Source organism: Podarcis liolepis (genome assembly GCF_965112155.1).
Source record: "Podarcis liolepis genome assembly, chromosome: 3".
NCBI lineage: Eukaryota > Metazoa > Chordata > Lepidosauria > Squamata > Lacertidae > Podarcis > Podarcis liolepis.
In genome coordinates, this window is record NC_139557.1 from 67151238 (window position 1) to 67169794 (window position 18557).

The 18557-nt window shown below is 38.6% G+C and overlaps 1 protein-coding gene across 4 annotated transcripts in view; it reads left to right on the forward strand.

Moving 5' to 3' along the window:
* The window catches only part of TAB2 (TGF-beta activated kinase 1 (MAP3K7) binding protein 2), a 47437-nt gene extending 29903 nt beyond the window's left edge, over nucleotides 1-17534 (forward strand). For 3 of the 4 annotated variants that reach the window (XM_083496270.1, XM_083496272.1, XM_083496271.1), the window contains exons 3-7: nucleotides 2265-3771; nucleotides 12580-12740; nucleotides 13590-13683; nucleotides 15032-15112; nucleotides 15544-17534. In XM_083496270.1, the coding sequence (XP_083352396.1) occupies nucleotides 2265-3771; nucleotides 12580-12740; nucleotides 13590-13683; nucleotides 15032-15112; nucleotides 15544-15692 (1992 nt within the window). In that variant the 3' untranslated portion in view covers nucleotides 15693-17534. The remainder of the gene's footprint in view (nucleotides 1-2264; nucleotides 3772-12579; nucleotides 12741-13589; nucleotides 13684-15031; nucleotides 15113-15543) is intronic. The other variant, XM_083496273.1, reaches the window with a different exon arrangement.
* The last annotated feature ends 1023 nt before the right edge of the window (nucleotides 17535-18557 follow it).

The following is an 18557-nucleotide window of genomic DNA, read 5'->3' on the forward strand; positions in this document are numbered from 1 at the left end:
TACTTCCAGAACCAAATTGCCTTGGAGGTAATCTGTCCACAGTGGATGGTAAAAAATGGCAGTGGGTGGGACCATCACACTGTTTCTCTCCCAGCCTGATTTTCCCTGATTCCTCAGCTTGTTTTCCTTTCCCTTTCCACAACTCTAATAATGACTGATGCTGCCATTGAGCAACATGGAGGATAATGTCCATCAGGATTATGGAAGGAGGAGGGAATGAATAAATACTCCTCTCCCTTTGCTACCCCTGTGCTGCTCAGCAGGGGAAAATAATCTTTATCTGGAACCACCTTTTCCTCCTCTGCTTGGCTGATCAGTGGGAAGATGTTTTGTGGGCCATGTAAGATTAGGCAGGAGACCACAAATTGCATTATTCTGAACATTAAGTATACAGATGGAGAATGTACATATTGCCCATAGAGTGTACAAAATGCAGGAGGTATGCACATTTCCCAAGGCCTGTTGGGAAGTATGCATATTGATGGAGAAGTATACACAGTGGCTGGTTATCATGCACATTAACTACATTACTTCCAGTACATACACAAATATAGATTGGATGGGTAGGATGGAAGGATAGATATAGGATGGAATGGGTGGTTAGAATAGGATAGACTGGATGGAAACTAGTTATTCGTGTTGGTTATTATACTAACTTGTTTTTGGAATAAAGTGTATTGGTTTGCAATACAGTGGTGCCTCGCAAGACGAAAAGAATCCGTTCTGTGATTTTCTTTGTCTAGCGGTTTTTACATCTTGCGAAGCAAGCCCATTGACGGATTAGCGCTTTTAGCAGCTTTTAGCGGCTTATCGGATCAGCTGATAAGCGGCTTAGCGGCTTAGAAAAAGGGGGGGAAACCCCGCAGGAACTCGCAAGACATTTTCGTCTTGCGGAGCAAGCCCATAGGAGATTCGTTTTGCGAAGCACCTCCAAAACGGAAAACTCTTTCGTCTAGCGAGTTTTCCGTCTTGCGAGGCATTCGTCTTGCAGGGCACCACTGTATATCTTTTGGTCTTCTAGTACTTCAGAGTTGTCCGGATGGTACAAGATACGAAGTTTCGCTTGTTCTTTTTGTATACATACAAGGATAATAAACTGAATTGCTTAATTCAATTCTAAAGCTGCAATCCTATGCACTCAAGCAGGAGAGAAGTATTAGATCTATAGGGTGCTCAGTGCTTCCTGACTCTGAGTCAGTCAGCATTTTTTCTGCTCTGGGTCCCATGAGTAAACTCAAAAGCTAAGTTTCAGAAACCTCTTGGCTGCTTCTAACCTAACTGGCATTCATTAGCTGGCCAGAGTCAGGTGTGTTCAAAACCCTTCCTTCCTTCCAGTAACATGCAGTTGCTAAACAATCTTTTCTATACTATTACATAGTGCAAAGGTTTAATGATGCCATTTTGCTTCCTCTGTTAACCTAACATCCTCACAGAAAATGGATATTTTGCTTTCATTGATCACCTTCAAAATATGCCTAAGTATACAAAACCAAAAAGAAACAGTTCCATAATGGAGAAGGTAATTGGGCTCAGTGGATAAGCTCTTTGTAGTTCCTTTGCCACTGAAAAAATGTGGGAAGGGAGATTGACCTCTGAGGATAACACATATTCCAAACCCAGATCTCATCCTACTAGGGTTTTTTGAACATCGAAGTATTCTTTCCTATCACTACTGAAAGGTGACCCAAGTTATACCCTGTTGTATGTATTCTCTGAGTCCATTTTTCTATCGTCCAAGGAACTGTCCTTTCATTCTTGAAAGGAATTGGAGGAGTTGTTACTGGGTTTTGAAGATACATGCCCTGGAGCACATTTCTTATTTGATAACCAACAATATATTTGTCTTCCTGATTCATGCCAGGTCCACCCTATCCCTATGATATTCCCTCTTCCTTTCCTCAGCAAAGACAGTTGGCTGCAAAGCCTTATCAAATGATACCTCTCAAATACAAACAGTTGTTTGGGATTTAATTGCTGATTAATCATTTCAGTAATATTGATATTGGGCATTAAAACAAAATTTTAAGAAACACCCTACATGATACATTTCATAGTCTTAAGTATTTTTAGGTTCAGAATTCTCTTTTAATGCTAACCAGCAAAGTAGAACCTACTTTTAATTTTGTATTGCATTTTATCTGTTTTTTTATTCCTTTTTCACACAGCACAATATTTGTGAAAGCCAGTGTTTAATTAAGTTGTTAAATTAAATGTGATGAAACCATATTATTTTTATTGATACCCATTTTTGTAATTTCTTATAGAATAATAATAACCTGGATGCCTGTTGCGCAGTTCTCTCTAAAGAGAGCACAAAATATCTCTACGGTGAAGGAGACATTGGTTTTTCAGATGATTCTGGGATTCCCGGTCTGCGAAATCACATGACATCCCTTAATTTGGATTTGCAGTCTCAGAATGTGATTCTCCATGGAAGAGAAGGAAGTAGAATGAATGGAAGTAGGACTTTAGCTCATAGCATTAGTGATGGGCACCTTCAAACCAGCCAGTCCAACAGTGAACTGTTTCATCAGGAACCACAGACAGCTCCAGTCCAGGTTCCACAGGGATTCTTTGGCATATCTAATACTGTTAGTACTTCTAATCCAGGGCAGCATTTTGGATTTCACTTGGGCAGCAAAGGAACACCTGGCTTGGCTCAGCAAACACCTAGATTCAACCCCATTATGGTAACTTTAGCCCCAAATATTCAGCCCGGACGGAATACCCCTACATCTTTGCACATACATGGTGTACCTCCAATAAATAGTCCACAAGGCAATTCTATCTATATTAGGCCTTATATCACAAATCCAAGTGGTACAGCTCGCCAAACTCAGCAAAATCCAGGCTGGACGTCTCAGTATAATCCTATGCATTCTCAACAAAACTACCAGCCTTCACATACAAATCCCTGGACAACACTTCCCACAACCAGTTCCTCGTCGCATACCTCATCACAACAATCAACACAGCCAAACCAGCAAGGCCATCAGACCTCCCATGTCTATATGCCCATAAGTTCTCCTACTACTCCACAAGCACCTACAATTCATTCATCTGGTAGCTCGCAATCTTCTTCCACCCAGAGCCAATACAATATTCAAAATATCTCTACAGGACCTCGTAAAAACCAAATTGAAATCAAACTTGAACCACCACAAAGAAACAGTTCGTCGAAACTGCGTTCAACTGGCCCCCGCTCATCCTCTAACTCCTCTTCCCTCAACAGTCAGACTCTAAGTAGAAGTCAGCCCACTGTTTACATAGCTGCCAGTCCACCAAATACTGATGAAATGACCACACGAAGTCAGCCTAAGGTCTACATTTCAGCCAATGCTTCTACAGGAGATGAACAACTTGTTCGGAATCAACCCACACTCTTCATATCAACAAATCCAGGAGTTACTGCCACGTCTAGGAATATGTCTGGTCAAGTAAGCATGGGACCTGCGTTTATTCACCACCACCCTCCCAAGAGCAGAGCATTGGGCAACAATGCCGCTGCCACTTCTCCCCGAGTGGTTGTTACACAGCCTAACACAAAATACACTTTTAAAATTACTGTTTCTCCAAATAAACCCCCTGCGGTTTCACCTGGTGTGGTGTCCCCAACCTTTGAACCTACAAATCTTCTAAACCTTCCAGATCACTTTGCAGAGACGGAAGGTATCCAACACCTTACTGACCCTGTTCAGTACCCACATGTCGATAGGATTAGTGAGGCGCGGAAACTGAGTATGGGATCTGATGATGCTGCCTATACACAAGGTAATATTTTTATGTAAGTTGTAGAGATTTCTGCCTTGTTTTGGTCCATGAATTAACGAACACAATACTGAAATACTGGTGGCTTCTACACCTTTATTTATTTTAAGTATGTCAGAATGGGCAGTAAACAAATAATGAACAGGTACATCTTAGTAATACTCTGTTGCCATTTGATGAAGAAGACTTGCTTTGGAAATTTATCCTTTTAAGTCACAGTGCCTTATGCATGTCTTAGAGTAAATGATTTTTAAAAAAATGTGTGTTCCTTTTGTAAACACATAATAGGGTATTTATGCCAAAGAGGTTAGCACAATTTTTAAAAAGTCACTTGATTCACGTGGATTGATGAGGATTTAATTTGCTAGGACAATAGGTTAAATATAAAAGACTTGAAACATGTGGAACTAACAAATGATTATTTCCTTTTTAGCACTCTGGAAATGGTTTTGTAGGAGAGGAGAATGGTAGCAAGTGTAAATCTAGTGCAAAGATCTCTTAAAGAATCCAGGGACTGAAAGGATTGCAGAACTGATGCAGTAGGAAAGCACATTGTTCAACTCTTATGGACAGGGGGAAACATACTACTTTGATTTCAAGCACTCTACATTTTTTCCATCACATTTCTTACCGATCAAGGTAGTCATTCTGTAACCAGATTGTGTAGTTGACATATCTGCCCCATTGTGCACCAAAATGTTGAATAGTTTTAAAATAGTGCTTCCTTTTAGTTTCTCAGCTGCCCCTACATCCTGTTGCTCTAGACATCTCTTATCAGCAGCCTTCTCCTGCGTATCCAAAGGGTGCCAAGGAGTTCAGCCTAAGACTTAAAAACTGAAATAACCACAAGATATTAGCTGTGAGATAGTTATGGAACTTCCATTCTATCGGTTTATCATCCTAAATATTTAAACTTTCACTTTCCTTCTATGCCTCTAGCAAACTTTATTAGTGTGAACGTAGATTAAAGCCCAATACGCCCTAGGACCCTCGTACCTACGGGACCGCCTCTCCTGGTATGTCCCACAGAGGAACTTACGGTCTTCAAATAAAAACATCATGAAGGTCCAAGGCCACAGAGAGGTTAGGCTGGCCTCAACTAGAGTCAGGGCTTTTTCGGCTGTGGCTCCAATCTGGTGGAACGCTCTGTCACAAGAGACTAGGGCCCTGCGGGACTTGACATCTTTCCGCAGGGCCTGCAAGATGGAGCTGTTCTGCCAGGCCTTTGGTAGGGGTTCAGTCTTACTCCCTCTCCCCTTTCATAAGAACTTGCATGAAAGTGGCCTCCCAATTTTTCTCACAGGCCCATATAAGTTCAGCACAAACAGTTGGGCCTGGTGAGCATTTAAAGTCCCCAACCCTAATCTGCAGGTTGCCATCCGATTGGATTTTATTCTGATCCTACTCTGATTTGAGAATGTATTTTAATTGATTGTCTGATTTTATGTTAATGTATTATACATTTGATGTTAGCTGCTCTGAGCCCGGCTGTGGCTGGGGAGGGCGGGATATAAATTATTATTATTATTATTATTTATTATTATTGTTACTAAAGTAATTCTGTTAAGTTAACCTCTTTTCTAATAGGTATCTAAATTCCTGGTTGGGTTTTGGAAGTTGTTTTTCAATATAAAATATTAAAAGAGTAGTCATTTGCAGTTTCTAATGTACTCACTACCATGGTTTTCAAAACAATTCATAATTTAGTCAGTCAGATTATGCATTCAGTATTCCCATCCTTGAAAATTCACAGCCTTCAATTTAAGGTTTAAAAAGCATGGATGTCCAGTTTTAGTCATACTCACAGTAGAGCCATTACAATGGTCTGCTTGTCCATTTATTTTAACAGGTCTCCTCTGAGTATGACTTAGTTAGATATCCCATGAGAGCTGAATTGATGTATAGCAATAAAACATAAGATGGTCGAGTACTATCAAAAGTCTATTAGAGCTGCCAGAAGATAGTTTGACAACTATATATATTAAGAAAATTCCCATCTCTAGTAGTATATTTATACTGAACAATAAACTGAAAACTATAAGAGTTAATGTGCCTATTTAAAATACAGAATAGCCATAAGAAATTCAGAACTGAACTGTATTAAGTATAAATCCTGAAATGTCATTTGGTTTTACATTATGCCAATGAATTGCTGCTCTTGGGATAATATATGCATCCTAGCCATTTTATGGCCATCCAAAGGCTAGGATAGGGAAGGGAGTTGAGGAAATTGCTGGCTGTGGAGCTCAGCTAAAAAAGTTAAAATTGCTTTCTCTGGCATTTACTCTGATAATTTTGGTGCATGTTTACCTTGCCCTATTATCTCAAATAATACATTGGTATATCCTCATGTGTGTTTGATTATATTTATGTATACCCTCTGCCCTTGGATATCAAGATATGACAAGCCATTTCTTTATTGCACACCCTTCTAATTGAGTGATTGAGGTAACTATTGTCATTTCACATTAGGATATGGCATTGGAAATAATTCTTTGCCCAAGACTACCACTCAGTATCACAAATAAACTAAGCTTTAATCTGAGGTTCATTCTAAACCTTTGTACCATACCATCCCTTGTGCTAGCAAGATGTTAGGTGTATTTTTCAAGCAGCGGTGTAGAAGCCTTCTTAAAAGACACTCTTTGCTTAGAATGTTAACCAGTTGTTGCTGGGTTTTTTGTTTTGTTTCTTTTTACAGTCACCTAATTTAAATTCACAAGGGGGGGGGGTTCTCAGCACTGTGTAAAGATTTCACTTGATAATGTTGTTATTGGAGAGCCCTGATAATGAAAATGTTAGAGATGAGAATTGCCTAACAAAGCTGATAGCAGACAGCAGCTCATGTATGGAAGATGTGTAGAACTGTGTTGTTTGAACCTTACGCAAATGTACTGAATGCCTTCATATAGTCTCTTCAGTGCAACCATCAGGACTCAAAATGATTTAATAGGGATTTAATCTGTAGCACAGATTGCAACTTCTGCACTGTGTGGCATGTGCTGAATACAGGCAGGTGTGACAGCTGGCAAATATCCTCACATTTCTTGAGGCTTAGAAGACATCTTCAGATTTACCGATGACAGTTGATGTACTCTGTCAGCTTCAGATTACTTGTTAATAAGAAACAGATGCTCCAAGTACTAGAAAAGTACAATGTGAGGGATATGAGTTTCCATCAAAAACAACAAAGGGTTATATTTGAAACTGGATTTTCTGTAAAATTCTTTTCAAGTCTGTTGCTGGATAAAGAACAGTGAATAGATTATTTTCTTTTGAGTACATTAAGGAAGCTAGGCTAGATGAACAGCACATGGCTATCTCTCATTGATAGCAAAGCCTTAAGTAATTTGGCTGTTGAATGTGAACCCTCCATTTTGTTCAGCGCCATATTGATTGGAGGTTGTCTTGCAAATTAGGTTAACCATAAATACGTTGCTGCGTCAGCAATGCGATAATACCTTTTTTCCCTTGAACTGCTTTATTCACTTATTAGCTTATTAAAATAAATGTAATTAAATCAGCAGATGAGTTCTGATCTGATCAAAGTTGCACAAGTTTTGACAGGCCAACTTGTAGCTGCCAAACTCATCATCATTTATGTGTCAAATGGGTGGAGTCTTCTCTGGTATTGTGCAGTGCTTCAGAAGCAATTTCTCATTAGTGCGTTTGAAACCCAGGGCAATAATTCTGGATTCAACTTACTGGGCTCACCACAGTACATATACTGGGCTCACACATATACATATACATATACATATACATATACATATACATATACATATACATATACATATACATATACATATACACATGCTACTGGTAACCTGATGAGTGCATTTATGGGCCTCATACTTTGATGTGGATGATAATCAAAATACGTTTCAGAAGAGAGTGTAGTTGAGTTGCCATTTTCTTTCTGAATGCTGTTTTTGAAATATATTTTAATTACAAGTTTTCATATATTTACATATCTACACATATAGTAACACTAAGAATGATTATCACAATATAGCTAATAATAGAAATTTAAAAGTATCAAAAAGGCGACTTACAAATGAGTGATCGCACAAAACTGAGGGCTGAAGAATGACCAAAGCGTTGTGTTTGAATAAACTGAAATGTTGATCAATTAGCATATTTTAAAAAAGATATTTCTCTTTGACACCAAGAGACGGGTAAGATACAAAATAATAGCCATGACAAAAAAGAATAATTGAATTAACCAAATCCATTCAAAAGCAGGAAGTGGGAATCTATGTTCTTTCTGAATGCTGTTGCTAATAGTTCATTTTCAGAGTTGTCTTTCTTGCTCACCTTAAGTAGGAGGCAAATGTCAGGGTGCAAAATGCTACTTAGACTCACGCTGCTGGCTGTGTGGAATTTTTTGACACCCCCCCCCCCCGAACACTATATGTGCTTTTGAAAATTTCCCTCTTCCTTTAGGAAAGATTATTGTGCACATGACTGCTGCTTCTAGCAAGGAATCTAGCTCCTTGAGAATAACTGCTTTTATTAGAAGGGTGGGGGAAGCACAAGTTGCTACCCCTTGTAGTTGTGGAAGCAGCTTTGGGAAGTCATGGTCATTTTGTGATGAAATTCTAAAAATAGATCTGGAACTTGGTCCCATATTTCAGAATTTCAGTGGTCAATAGGTGAGTACATGCCTGGGTAGGTTTATCTAAATAAAAACGGTTCTTAGCAGTTGCTGAAAACAATACAACAAATAGGCAGAGAGTTCCATAGAGAAAATACTGCCACACTGCAGGATAGATTCCTGGAAAGTACAAAATAAATGTCATGTGGCACCTTGTAAAGGGCCAGTTCTACAAGTTGAAAACATCATATGGATATAATTATTAATATAATTAGTCTCATTACATAATTCTCACTTGGATATAATAAATAATTATAAACAGTGATTTTCAAGCTTTCTGTTTTCAATGAGAAGTTTCCACTTGACTTGACTGCCAGAAATATCAAGCATCACACAAAGGATTCCGCAGCATGCTCATGGGATGCACTGATTGTTCAGGTGTGCTGTTCTAGATAGTACAGGTGCCCCCCCCACCCCACTTGCGCAGGGGTTACGTTCCAGGCATCTACGAGCATAAGTGAAATCGTGCAACATTGGGAGCATGCCACTATAATAGAACATCTGGGGAGGGAGGGAGGGAGGGAGACTCATGTGCACCAGGGCTGCTTTCTGCCACACCTTCCCTCCAATGCCTCTCGAGCAGTGGCCCCAAACAACTTCCGGGCAGCAGTAGTTCACTTTCTTTGATTTCCTCCTTTCCTCCCCTTCACATTTTCACCCATCTGCTCTTGTTGCCCTCAGCCTACCTGATTGACTCAACTATTTGCACTCTCCCTCTCCCCCCCCCACCTTTCTCTTTTGCGCTCTGGCCCCACCTTACTTGGAGATGGATTTGCACCTCTCCCACTGGCCCTGGGCAGCACAGCTAGTAAGGCACTGGGTTGCTCATCCTCTAGTGTGCCCTTGAGAGCTGCTTTAGGACCCAGCAGCACAGCAGGCAGGTACTGATCCCATATGCCTGCCTATCTCTTATCTGAAGCTGAGCAACCCAGCAGTGGTGGTAGCCCGGGCAGGGATGCATGGCTTGTGCACACAGGGGATGGTGATGCTGACTGCCTGCCTGCAGCTGGGACCAGACTGGCATGTGGTGGGAAAGACATGCAGCCCACAATGCTGTCATTTGGGATCTGATCCAAAGGTAGAAGTGGCCAATTGATTGATTTCCTGGTGCTATATGTATATGTGGTTGTGCATAAGTTTGGACTTGGGTTAAGGGGGGGGGCGATGCCTGTGTTGAAAGAAAATGCCTGCTTGACACTCCATTTGCAGGTAGTTTGGAAAGCCATTTTGGTGATTTTTCAGAGGCAATTTTTTCTTCTTCAAAGGATTCATTAGCCGACAACGGGATGGTGGCCACCCATGCACAGTGGTGGCCTTTCATTCTTTTAAAATACTTCTATTAGGATGGTATTTCTCTCAGTGGCCACCATTTCTCTAGAATGCCCCAAGCATTGTTCAGGTTTTCCATAATGCTCCCAGCACAGAACAGTACTGCATCCGAGGTGTCCTAGTGAAGGAGACAGGCACCTGCTGAAAGGAGGTCTGTCAGATTTTAATTAAAAAAAGAGAGTAATAGGGCCTTGTCCTGCCTTGAAGCCAGCAATAAGCCTTCCATGAATCTTCTTTTTTTTTAAAGAAATGCATCTTCCCCTTACATAAAAAATGCTCCCAGTTTTTTTTTAATCCTATCTTTTCTCTCCCATCCCAATTTAATTCCAGATATTGATTCTGGCATTGATGTCAACCCAATTCCCAGTGGTTGAGACCTAACCCCAAATTCTATAGCATCCTATCAAAAATCATGAGAAAGCTTTGAAATCTATCAAACTAGACATATTTGAGTCTTAAGAACTTTCCCATCTTATTTTCAAGCTCTGTATGCTTCTATGTATCTGTAAGAGCAAGAATGTTTATTTATTCAAATAAAAGTTGAGAAGGACAGACATTTTAATGAGCTTTTTATCTGCATTGAAGTGCCTTTGGCAATATTTCTGGTACAGAAAAGCTTGAGCAATGTGTTTCCTGTTTAACTGAGGTATTTAGATTAGCTTTAAAATAAGTTGTGGACCTAGGAGCAATAAAATATATTCCTTAAGTATGTTGTTATTTATGTCACTTAAAGAGAATGTATGTCTCAAATAGACTTGATTGCTAATGTGGTCTTAAATTATGCAGAAAGCTGTATAAAACATTTTCAAAGCTTTATTTAGTAATCCGGTATGTGTGTTTAGTACAGGTTTGACTTTCATTATATCTCTTGGAACTTCTTCCCCTACTACACTGCATCTTGATTTGTATGGCCATGATTCTGAACCCTAGCATACAAAGCAATCAGAATGTGCTGTGTCTACCATAAATGTCTTTATAAGATTCTGGCCAGATTCCATCTAGTTGCAATTTGGGCTTCAGTTTTTCATCATTGAGCCATAATTGCTGAATAACCAAGTTTTATATCTATAATTATGATGTTATCTATTCTAAACTTGGTTTGTGTATACAGTTATTTTTACAATATATTCTGAAATGACATTTGAAGTCAAAAGCAACAACCATTCAGTAGAATAAAAAATTATCAGGTTTCATCTTAACCTTTTTTTTAAATGAAACCCATGGAGCTAATGAGTTGACATACCAATTTGTTTTGGATTATTTCAAACTTTAATAAAATTGAATTTTAAATTGTCTAGATCTGTGATTGAAAGCTTTTGATAGGTCTAATTCTGAAGCCTTAACTAGGATATGATTCTCGAAGCTGTATGTTGTTCACCCCAGGCTTGGACTGCTGCTTTAAACCAGAAACAGTTTAAAACTGAATGCCAGTATTTCTTTGAAACTAATTTAACATGGTTTTGAATAAATTGTTTTCCTTTAAATCTCTCTGTTCCACCAAATGAATGAATTTGCTGAACATCTTACCATATATAATGTAAGAACAGCACAAGAAAATAGTGTCTACATGTAATAAGTTTTAAGAACCACCTGTCACCTGCAATGCCACCTTTGGTTGTAACTAAATCTGTGATGGCTTACGGGAAAGAGTGTAAGATTATTGAAAATCAGTTTTATTTCTGTATGCAGAATTCAGAGGCCATTTTGACTGAGAGAGCTTTGCATAAGACATAGCAGCAAAAACAGTTCTGTGCTGTGGATAGGATTGGGATTGGGCAGGTGGAGGGGGGGGAGAGAAATTGTAGGCTTAGAAAGATAGTGGGAACACCATTAGATGGTATAGTTAATGGACATTGGGTCCATGAAGAGTGAATAGACTCAGAAACTGAATAAGGAAGCAAGGGTGGAAGATGCAAAAAACAGAAAGGAATGTCGAGTTTAAGAAAATAAGAGGAGGGGTGTAGGGAAAGAGGACTTACACAGGCTGATTACAGGGTTGGAAACTCCCATTCTAGGCGCGTTTTGCGACAGGGAATTTCATTAGTGTGAGCAGTTTCTGAGCTCTGGGTGCAGTACTGTGCCTAATATTTCCAATTAAAACTCAGAGTGAAAGGAAAGGAGCAGCTTCTTTTGCCTCCCCACTTCCAGCTACTCTCTGAAGACTGGAGAAGAGACCCTCTTAAGAATATTAGGGGTGTGAGCAGGGGAAGGACTAGATCATGTGTAAAATGAACATAATATTTTAGCTGCAGTTCATTCATTTTCAACTTTATATTCTTGTTATAAAAAGTGCGGTTAGACATTCCGTTGTGCACGCATAACCTAGGTTCGAGGTGCCATTTAGCTTCTAGCTTTCATCTTTCAGTTTCTAACACTGGCTGATTATCAGAAGATAAGGCAATTGTAGCCTGTGTGGTTCCTTAAAGATGTTGTGGGCTGCAGTTCCCATCAGCCTCAGCCGGTATGGCCAATGGTCAGGGATGATGGGCAGCCCTTGACCTAGGGAGTGGGGAGATATGGTAACTCTGAGCCAGGAAGTGAACTAAGGAGGCCACATGGGAGGCGTCTAAACTTCACACGTCAATTTTAAGACCTTTAGCTGCACATCTGTAATTATCATACAGGTATGACTATTATAGGCAATCATCTGAATTATTATTCATGTTTCAAAGCAACTATATGGTACACACAATCTTTATATAATTCAGTTTTGGTAAAGTGGGAATTCTCATGAAATTGTTTGACCTGGGGTGCCCTGCATTATATCAAATGATGCTGTGAAGAGAACAATATACTGATTAAAGAGATACCTTTATGTCCTTCAGCTTTGCTAGTACATCAGAAGGCTAGAATGGAACGGCTTCAACGAGAACTTGAGATTCAGAAGAAAAAGCTAGATAAACTAAAAACAGAAGTCAATGAAATGGAGAATAATCTAACACGAAGGCGCCTGAAAAGATCAAATTCTGCTTCCCAAATTCCTTCAGTAAGTCATAATTTCTGGAGGTTTTAAACATGTATAAGTCTGAAATAGAATTTCAGTTTAAAAATGGTAATGATACGTAAAATACACTTTGCCTACTTGTCACCTGGTTCATACTTCATGGTAAGGCAAACTATGGCTCACTGGAAACCTGCAGGCTCATGGAGGTGAGCTTACAGCCACTTTGCTCCTCCCTGTACTGAGCTAAGATAAAGCTCGTTTTTGTGTTTCCAAACCTCAGTTTGTGGTTACAGTATCTCCTCTCTAAACCACAAGCTTTAACCATGAGCCCAGGTTTGGATAAAACTTTGACTTAGCTCAGTGTGGCACAGAAGTTAAAACAAAAAGCCAGAGAGGAACAATGTGAACCTGTTTAGCTTACCATGATGCATGAACCAGGAGATGGAGAAGACAACTTTAAAAACACAGTCACATTTTCAGTCATGTGTTCTGAATGGTCTAAAGGAGAAGTACTGACTCTGGCAAGCCAGTTATTTGCTTGACTGTGCTTATGTGATACACTTAGAATTATTTTGTGATGTGAAAGAAAAAATACTTCCAAAAGTATTTCCAAAATGATTTTTTTAGGACTGTCAACAAGGAAAAGTTATCACTGATTTCTGTGTATCAGCTGGTGCTTTTGTAATTTCAGTAATAATCTGAATTCAAAATTCAGTGACTAGACACCTCATGGGAATAAATACCCTCCTCTCAAGATCTGATGGGATTGTTCTTTAACAGTTTTGGGTTGAAGATGGCATGATTACGCTTAAATCACAGTCATCACTAAGTTTTGTTGTCCCACGTATAAAGTTAGTAATCTAATAGACAGCATTGTTCTGTGTTTTTCAGCTTGAAGAAATGCAACAGTTAAGAAGTTGTAACAGACAACTTCAGATAGACATAGATTGCCTAACCAAAGAGATTGATCTTTTTCAAGCAAGAGGTACTGTACTATCAGTATAAATAATAATTTTGCCCATTTAGCTAAACATTGAAGGTTTGAGGTTTATAGAACATGTAAATAATTGATTGATGCATTGTGTAATTCAGTTGTTGCTAACATTTTATTGAGCATTTTCATAACAAACAAAATGCCCAACCTTGTCACTGTTTATCTGGGATTCTTTGTTTGTAAAAGATCAAGTCTACATATTTCAGATATTGATGAAAATAAAACAAGGATTTAGATAAGCTTACATACAAAATATAATTTCTAAAGTTACTCTCTCACCCTACAAATAAAGCCTTGTAAGTTTAGCATAGAATAGAAAGCAGGAAGACAATGCAAAATCAACCCTTTCCCCCATTCCTGATTCAGAATGGCTGGGGTGGTGGTGGCTGTTATTCCATTTCCTCTTCTTCAAAGCCTAAAAGCTATGTTTAGTTCTTCAGAAGAATAGGGCAGGGCTAGGTTTGAAAAAAAGACATGTTAACAGACTTGTTCTTATCATTTTAGCAACCGGAGCACAAAAGACAAACATTAGCTTGGTGTTTTTCATATTTGTAGTTCAAAATAATACAAAAAAAATACATGGTTCAGGGATTACAAACAGTTCTGAATATCCAGCTGAGCTCTCACCAGGTAAACATTATTTGAAAGAAATAAAAAATTATTAAAATCAGTAGACCAAATTAAACCTGAATAAGACAAACAAGACAGCTGTTGGGCACTTAGGGCAAGACTTCCTATTGCTATATCTATATTCTGGATTACTTAGAGAGCTCCAAGCTTGTTTTAATCTAGTTATACAAAATATGGTTCTATGATAAAATCCATAATATTCTACATGAACACAAACATATTTTAGTTTAGTTTGTCTTATCCTATTGGTGAACTTCAGTGTTAGTTATGTCTAAGTAGGCCCACTAAAACCAATGAACTTAAGTCCATTGATTTCAGTGGGTGTACTTTGGGTGATATCCAAAACATGTTTATTGTCTTGATTTAGAAAAGCAAAACCTAATATTATTGACGCTTCACCTGAGGTATAATGTAAAACCTGAAGGTTGCTGCAGCCTGGCTTGCTCATCTTTCCATTGGACTGTTTTGACTGTCTTCGGCTTTCCCTGCCCCCACTCCATACTTTCAATTAGAAAATGCCACCTTTGAATGCTTTTTAGTGAGCCATATATGGAGGCACAAAATTGGTAGATTGCATTAGGTGACCTCAGAATTTTTCCTTCAACATCAGTGAAGATCTTGTCTTACACATTCTGTAATGCTTCTGCTTTAGCTTCCTTCTTGTACTAACTCTTTCTTTCATTGTGTTGTGTTTTTTTCTGTTTTTCAGGACCACATTTTAATCCCAGTGCCATTCATAATTTTTATGATAATATTGGATTTCTAGGTCCTGTGGCACCAAAGCCTAAAGGTACTACTGCTAAATTTTCTAATCTATGTTAGCATCCCTGAAATCGAAACATTGAGCCCATTTATTGTAATATATACTGTCAGTTCTTCATCATAAAGTTATTTGAGGTCTGCAGCATACATGTAACCACTGTTCTCTGTTGCATGCACACATGCAGACAGGTGGATCAGTTCTGCTCTGTCCATGTGCTAAAATTGCTTAATTTTTGTTCATTTTTAGAGACTGAGAGGATTGTCTAGCCTTAAGCATATGGAAGAGGAAGCCTTTTTTGCAATTGAGTAGTGGACTGAACTTTTAATAACACAGCAGTAGAAATAATCAACTTATTCTACTGTGTAATACCGAATACTGCAGGGGGTAGGTGGGGAAAGCTTCACAGAATTTAATCTCTCCTGTTGTTTGTGTTTAAAAATTGTTCTCTTTCTCTTCAGCAGATCAGAGGTCCATTGTCAAAACACCAAAGACTGTACCTGATACGGAGGAATACGAGGGAAATCATTGGAGTTGTACTGCTTGTACTTTTTTAAATCACCCAGCCTTAAACCGTTGTGAACAGTGTGAAATGCCCAGGCATTTCTGAGCCAGGGAGGCTCACTTATCTTCTGTAAATCCAACCTTTTGACTATTGTGTCATTTCCTTGGGATAAATAATCATTTATGCATAGGATTTTGTAAAATTGAACGTGTGACAAGGTTTATTACTAATGTTAAATGTCATGCTACAGAGATAATACCTCAGTGTTGTGCTGCAGGCAGCTGAAATTCATCAGCTGGAAGGTAATCTCCTGAAAGACTTGGTTGCCAGCAGCCTGAATCATGTACAGTATTACCAGAACCCCAGTAAGAGTAACTCTCATCATGTTCAGTGCTTGGGTGTTCCCCAACCGCCTTCCTCCACAGATGTCACTACTGAATTTTGACAGGGGAAGGGATTAGATTGATGGCTTTTGGGTTGTTTGTAAAGCTTTCAGTGAAACACTACATTCACCGAGGAAATGGAAAGGAACAAGCTGAAAGTGTGTTAAACTGTTTGCTGCCGCATAGGGATCGTGAATTGTAGAACTTCACAAATCAGTGGTACTCTTCGCCTTGTCTTCCCAGCAAAAACACAGCTCTGCTCTGTGAAGACGCAAATCAGTACAATCATGTCTGAAGATGAAAAAGAAACTGCATGCTTTGTCTGTACAATACTCACAGTGAATACCCCCAAAGCTTTTCCTACTGTACATAGCTCTAGAGCTGCTTTAAGTGCCTTTCTTTTCTTCACCTTTTATTATTTCTTGTACTTCTTAATGTATAGTGTAATAGTTTTTGTTAACTTTCTTTTTCCCTTTAAGTGATTATGCACGATCATGACCCTTTTTAAAAAGCTTTTGATCTGAGAGAAGCAGTGCCTTAAAATAAGAGCAATAATAAACAATGCACAAATAGCTCTCCACTGCCTGTTCTGTACGTTGCTCTTGTAAATGCTGATGATCTGTGAAGATCTGCAGATGCAGCATGGTGAAAATGCAGGAAAAGTTGGAGTATATGCATATAGTTCACTCTGTACACTGATTTTTACGGTGGGTGACACAATGTAATATTTTTGTCTGGCACAAGGAAACAGAAGTTTAAAGTATGTTCAACCCACCAATGGATCAGCATCTTAATATGCTTGCTTCATCTGCTGGATATCTTGCAAATTCTTTAAGGGATTATTACTGGGGAAGTACATACAGTACACAAAACAGTAGCAGTAGCATAAAACATCAATGCTATCAATATCTTGGCAGCCAGTTTCTAAACCCGATTTGGTAGAGAATAGCAGTAGTGTGAAATACAGGCTAGAAAAGAGAAATCAAGCAGACTTGAACACTGAAGCAATACTAAGCATCTCTCTTATTTTCATAGTCCTTGTTCTTTGATCTAAAGGAAAGGATTCAGGTGACAAGGAGCACATAACTGAAACCACAAATGGTTTTTTTAATGCTCTCTTGCATACTACAAAAAAGATGTAGCATCTCTTAGGATAAGACAGGAGAGAGTGCTTAAATGTAGCAAGAGACAAAGTAGACTGTCACCCACTGTAAATAATTTCCAGTGGACATTTTTAACAGGAATTTTACAAGTGATCTATGAATACAAAGGCCTTTGTTTTAAAGGCTTTGAATTTTTTAAAATATGGGAATAAAATGACTATCCCAAGTAATTAGTCAGTAGAACCAAAGTACTTGCATTGAATGCATTTTGTTTATTAAAAAAAGCCTTGTTTTTCAGCTTCATCTGCAGTTCTATGTGAAGATTGACAAATCAATTTTTACCTGTTTTATTAATAAAACCTAATTTGGATATCTTGAGTTGATGGTTTTGTGATTTAGCTGGGTAAACTGTCTTTGTAACAGATAAGTTATTTATAAAAATTAAAAAAAAAATATTGTAACCTATGGTTTTGTGTCTTTTTAACCTAGTAGTCCAGCTATAAATTCAGCCAAATAATAATTGAAGAGTGTAAGCATCTTGTGAAGATAGGAACCTCTGAGATACACTTAACATTTCTGCTTCTGAGAAGAGGAATGCATAGATGATGATGAGACAGCTGTTGCTTTTATTCAAAGAATTTATAGACTATTTATGACCAATGCAAGATTTTCAGTTTTGCTACTGCAATCCCTTAAGCTTTCCTCTGGATATTAGGTAGTATTGCCCTTTAATGCTAGAATCTGGAATGACACTTTTAACTTGCAGTTTCAAATCAGTTCTTCTAGAGGACCCATAGGGAGGTTTGTCCAAACCACTTGCAGGAGTTTTAGCACTTTTTAAATGAAGCACAAATATCCATGTTGCTTTTTTAAATAAACATGGTACACTAAACAACTGAATCTGGTGCAAAATGAACTGCTGCTTTATGTAACTGAGGGTAGCAAACTGATGCAAATGGACATCCTGAACAAACCCTAAGATAATCCTTTGGCTCACCATTGATCCTTCAATCTGGACTCTGTTTATCTTTGGAGTTGCCAACTTTTACAGCACAAACATATATTCATGGGTATCCAAGACCCTTTCTGTACAAAATAGTGGTCTTTCATGTGGGCAAGGATTTTCCTCAGACATTGTCAGGCCCAGGCCAGCGGTAAGTGCTAGCAGAGTTCTAATTAGTGTGATTTTCAGGTGCTGAGAAGAAGCTCAAGAGAATTGCAAACGTAGCTTATATGGACAAGATAACTCCCTAAACTAAAAGCATTTGGGAGTATTGTGAATTAAATGCTGTAATAGCACTGCTAATGCACTGTAAGTTTACATCTTGTGTCAAATGATGTTTCTGTGAATTCTACCTACTGTGAGTGGATTTTCCCTTCTGTAGGGAGGGAAATACAATCTTGTATGGGTTGTCCCTGCCCATCTCACCATTGGCAGAAAATAACTTTTTTGAGAGAGAGTGTATACCTGGGGCAGGGACAAC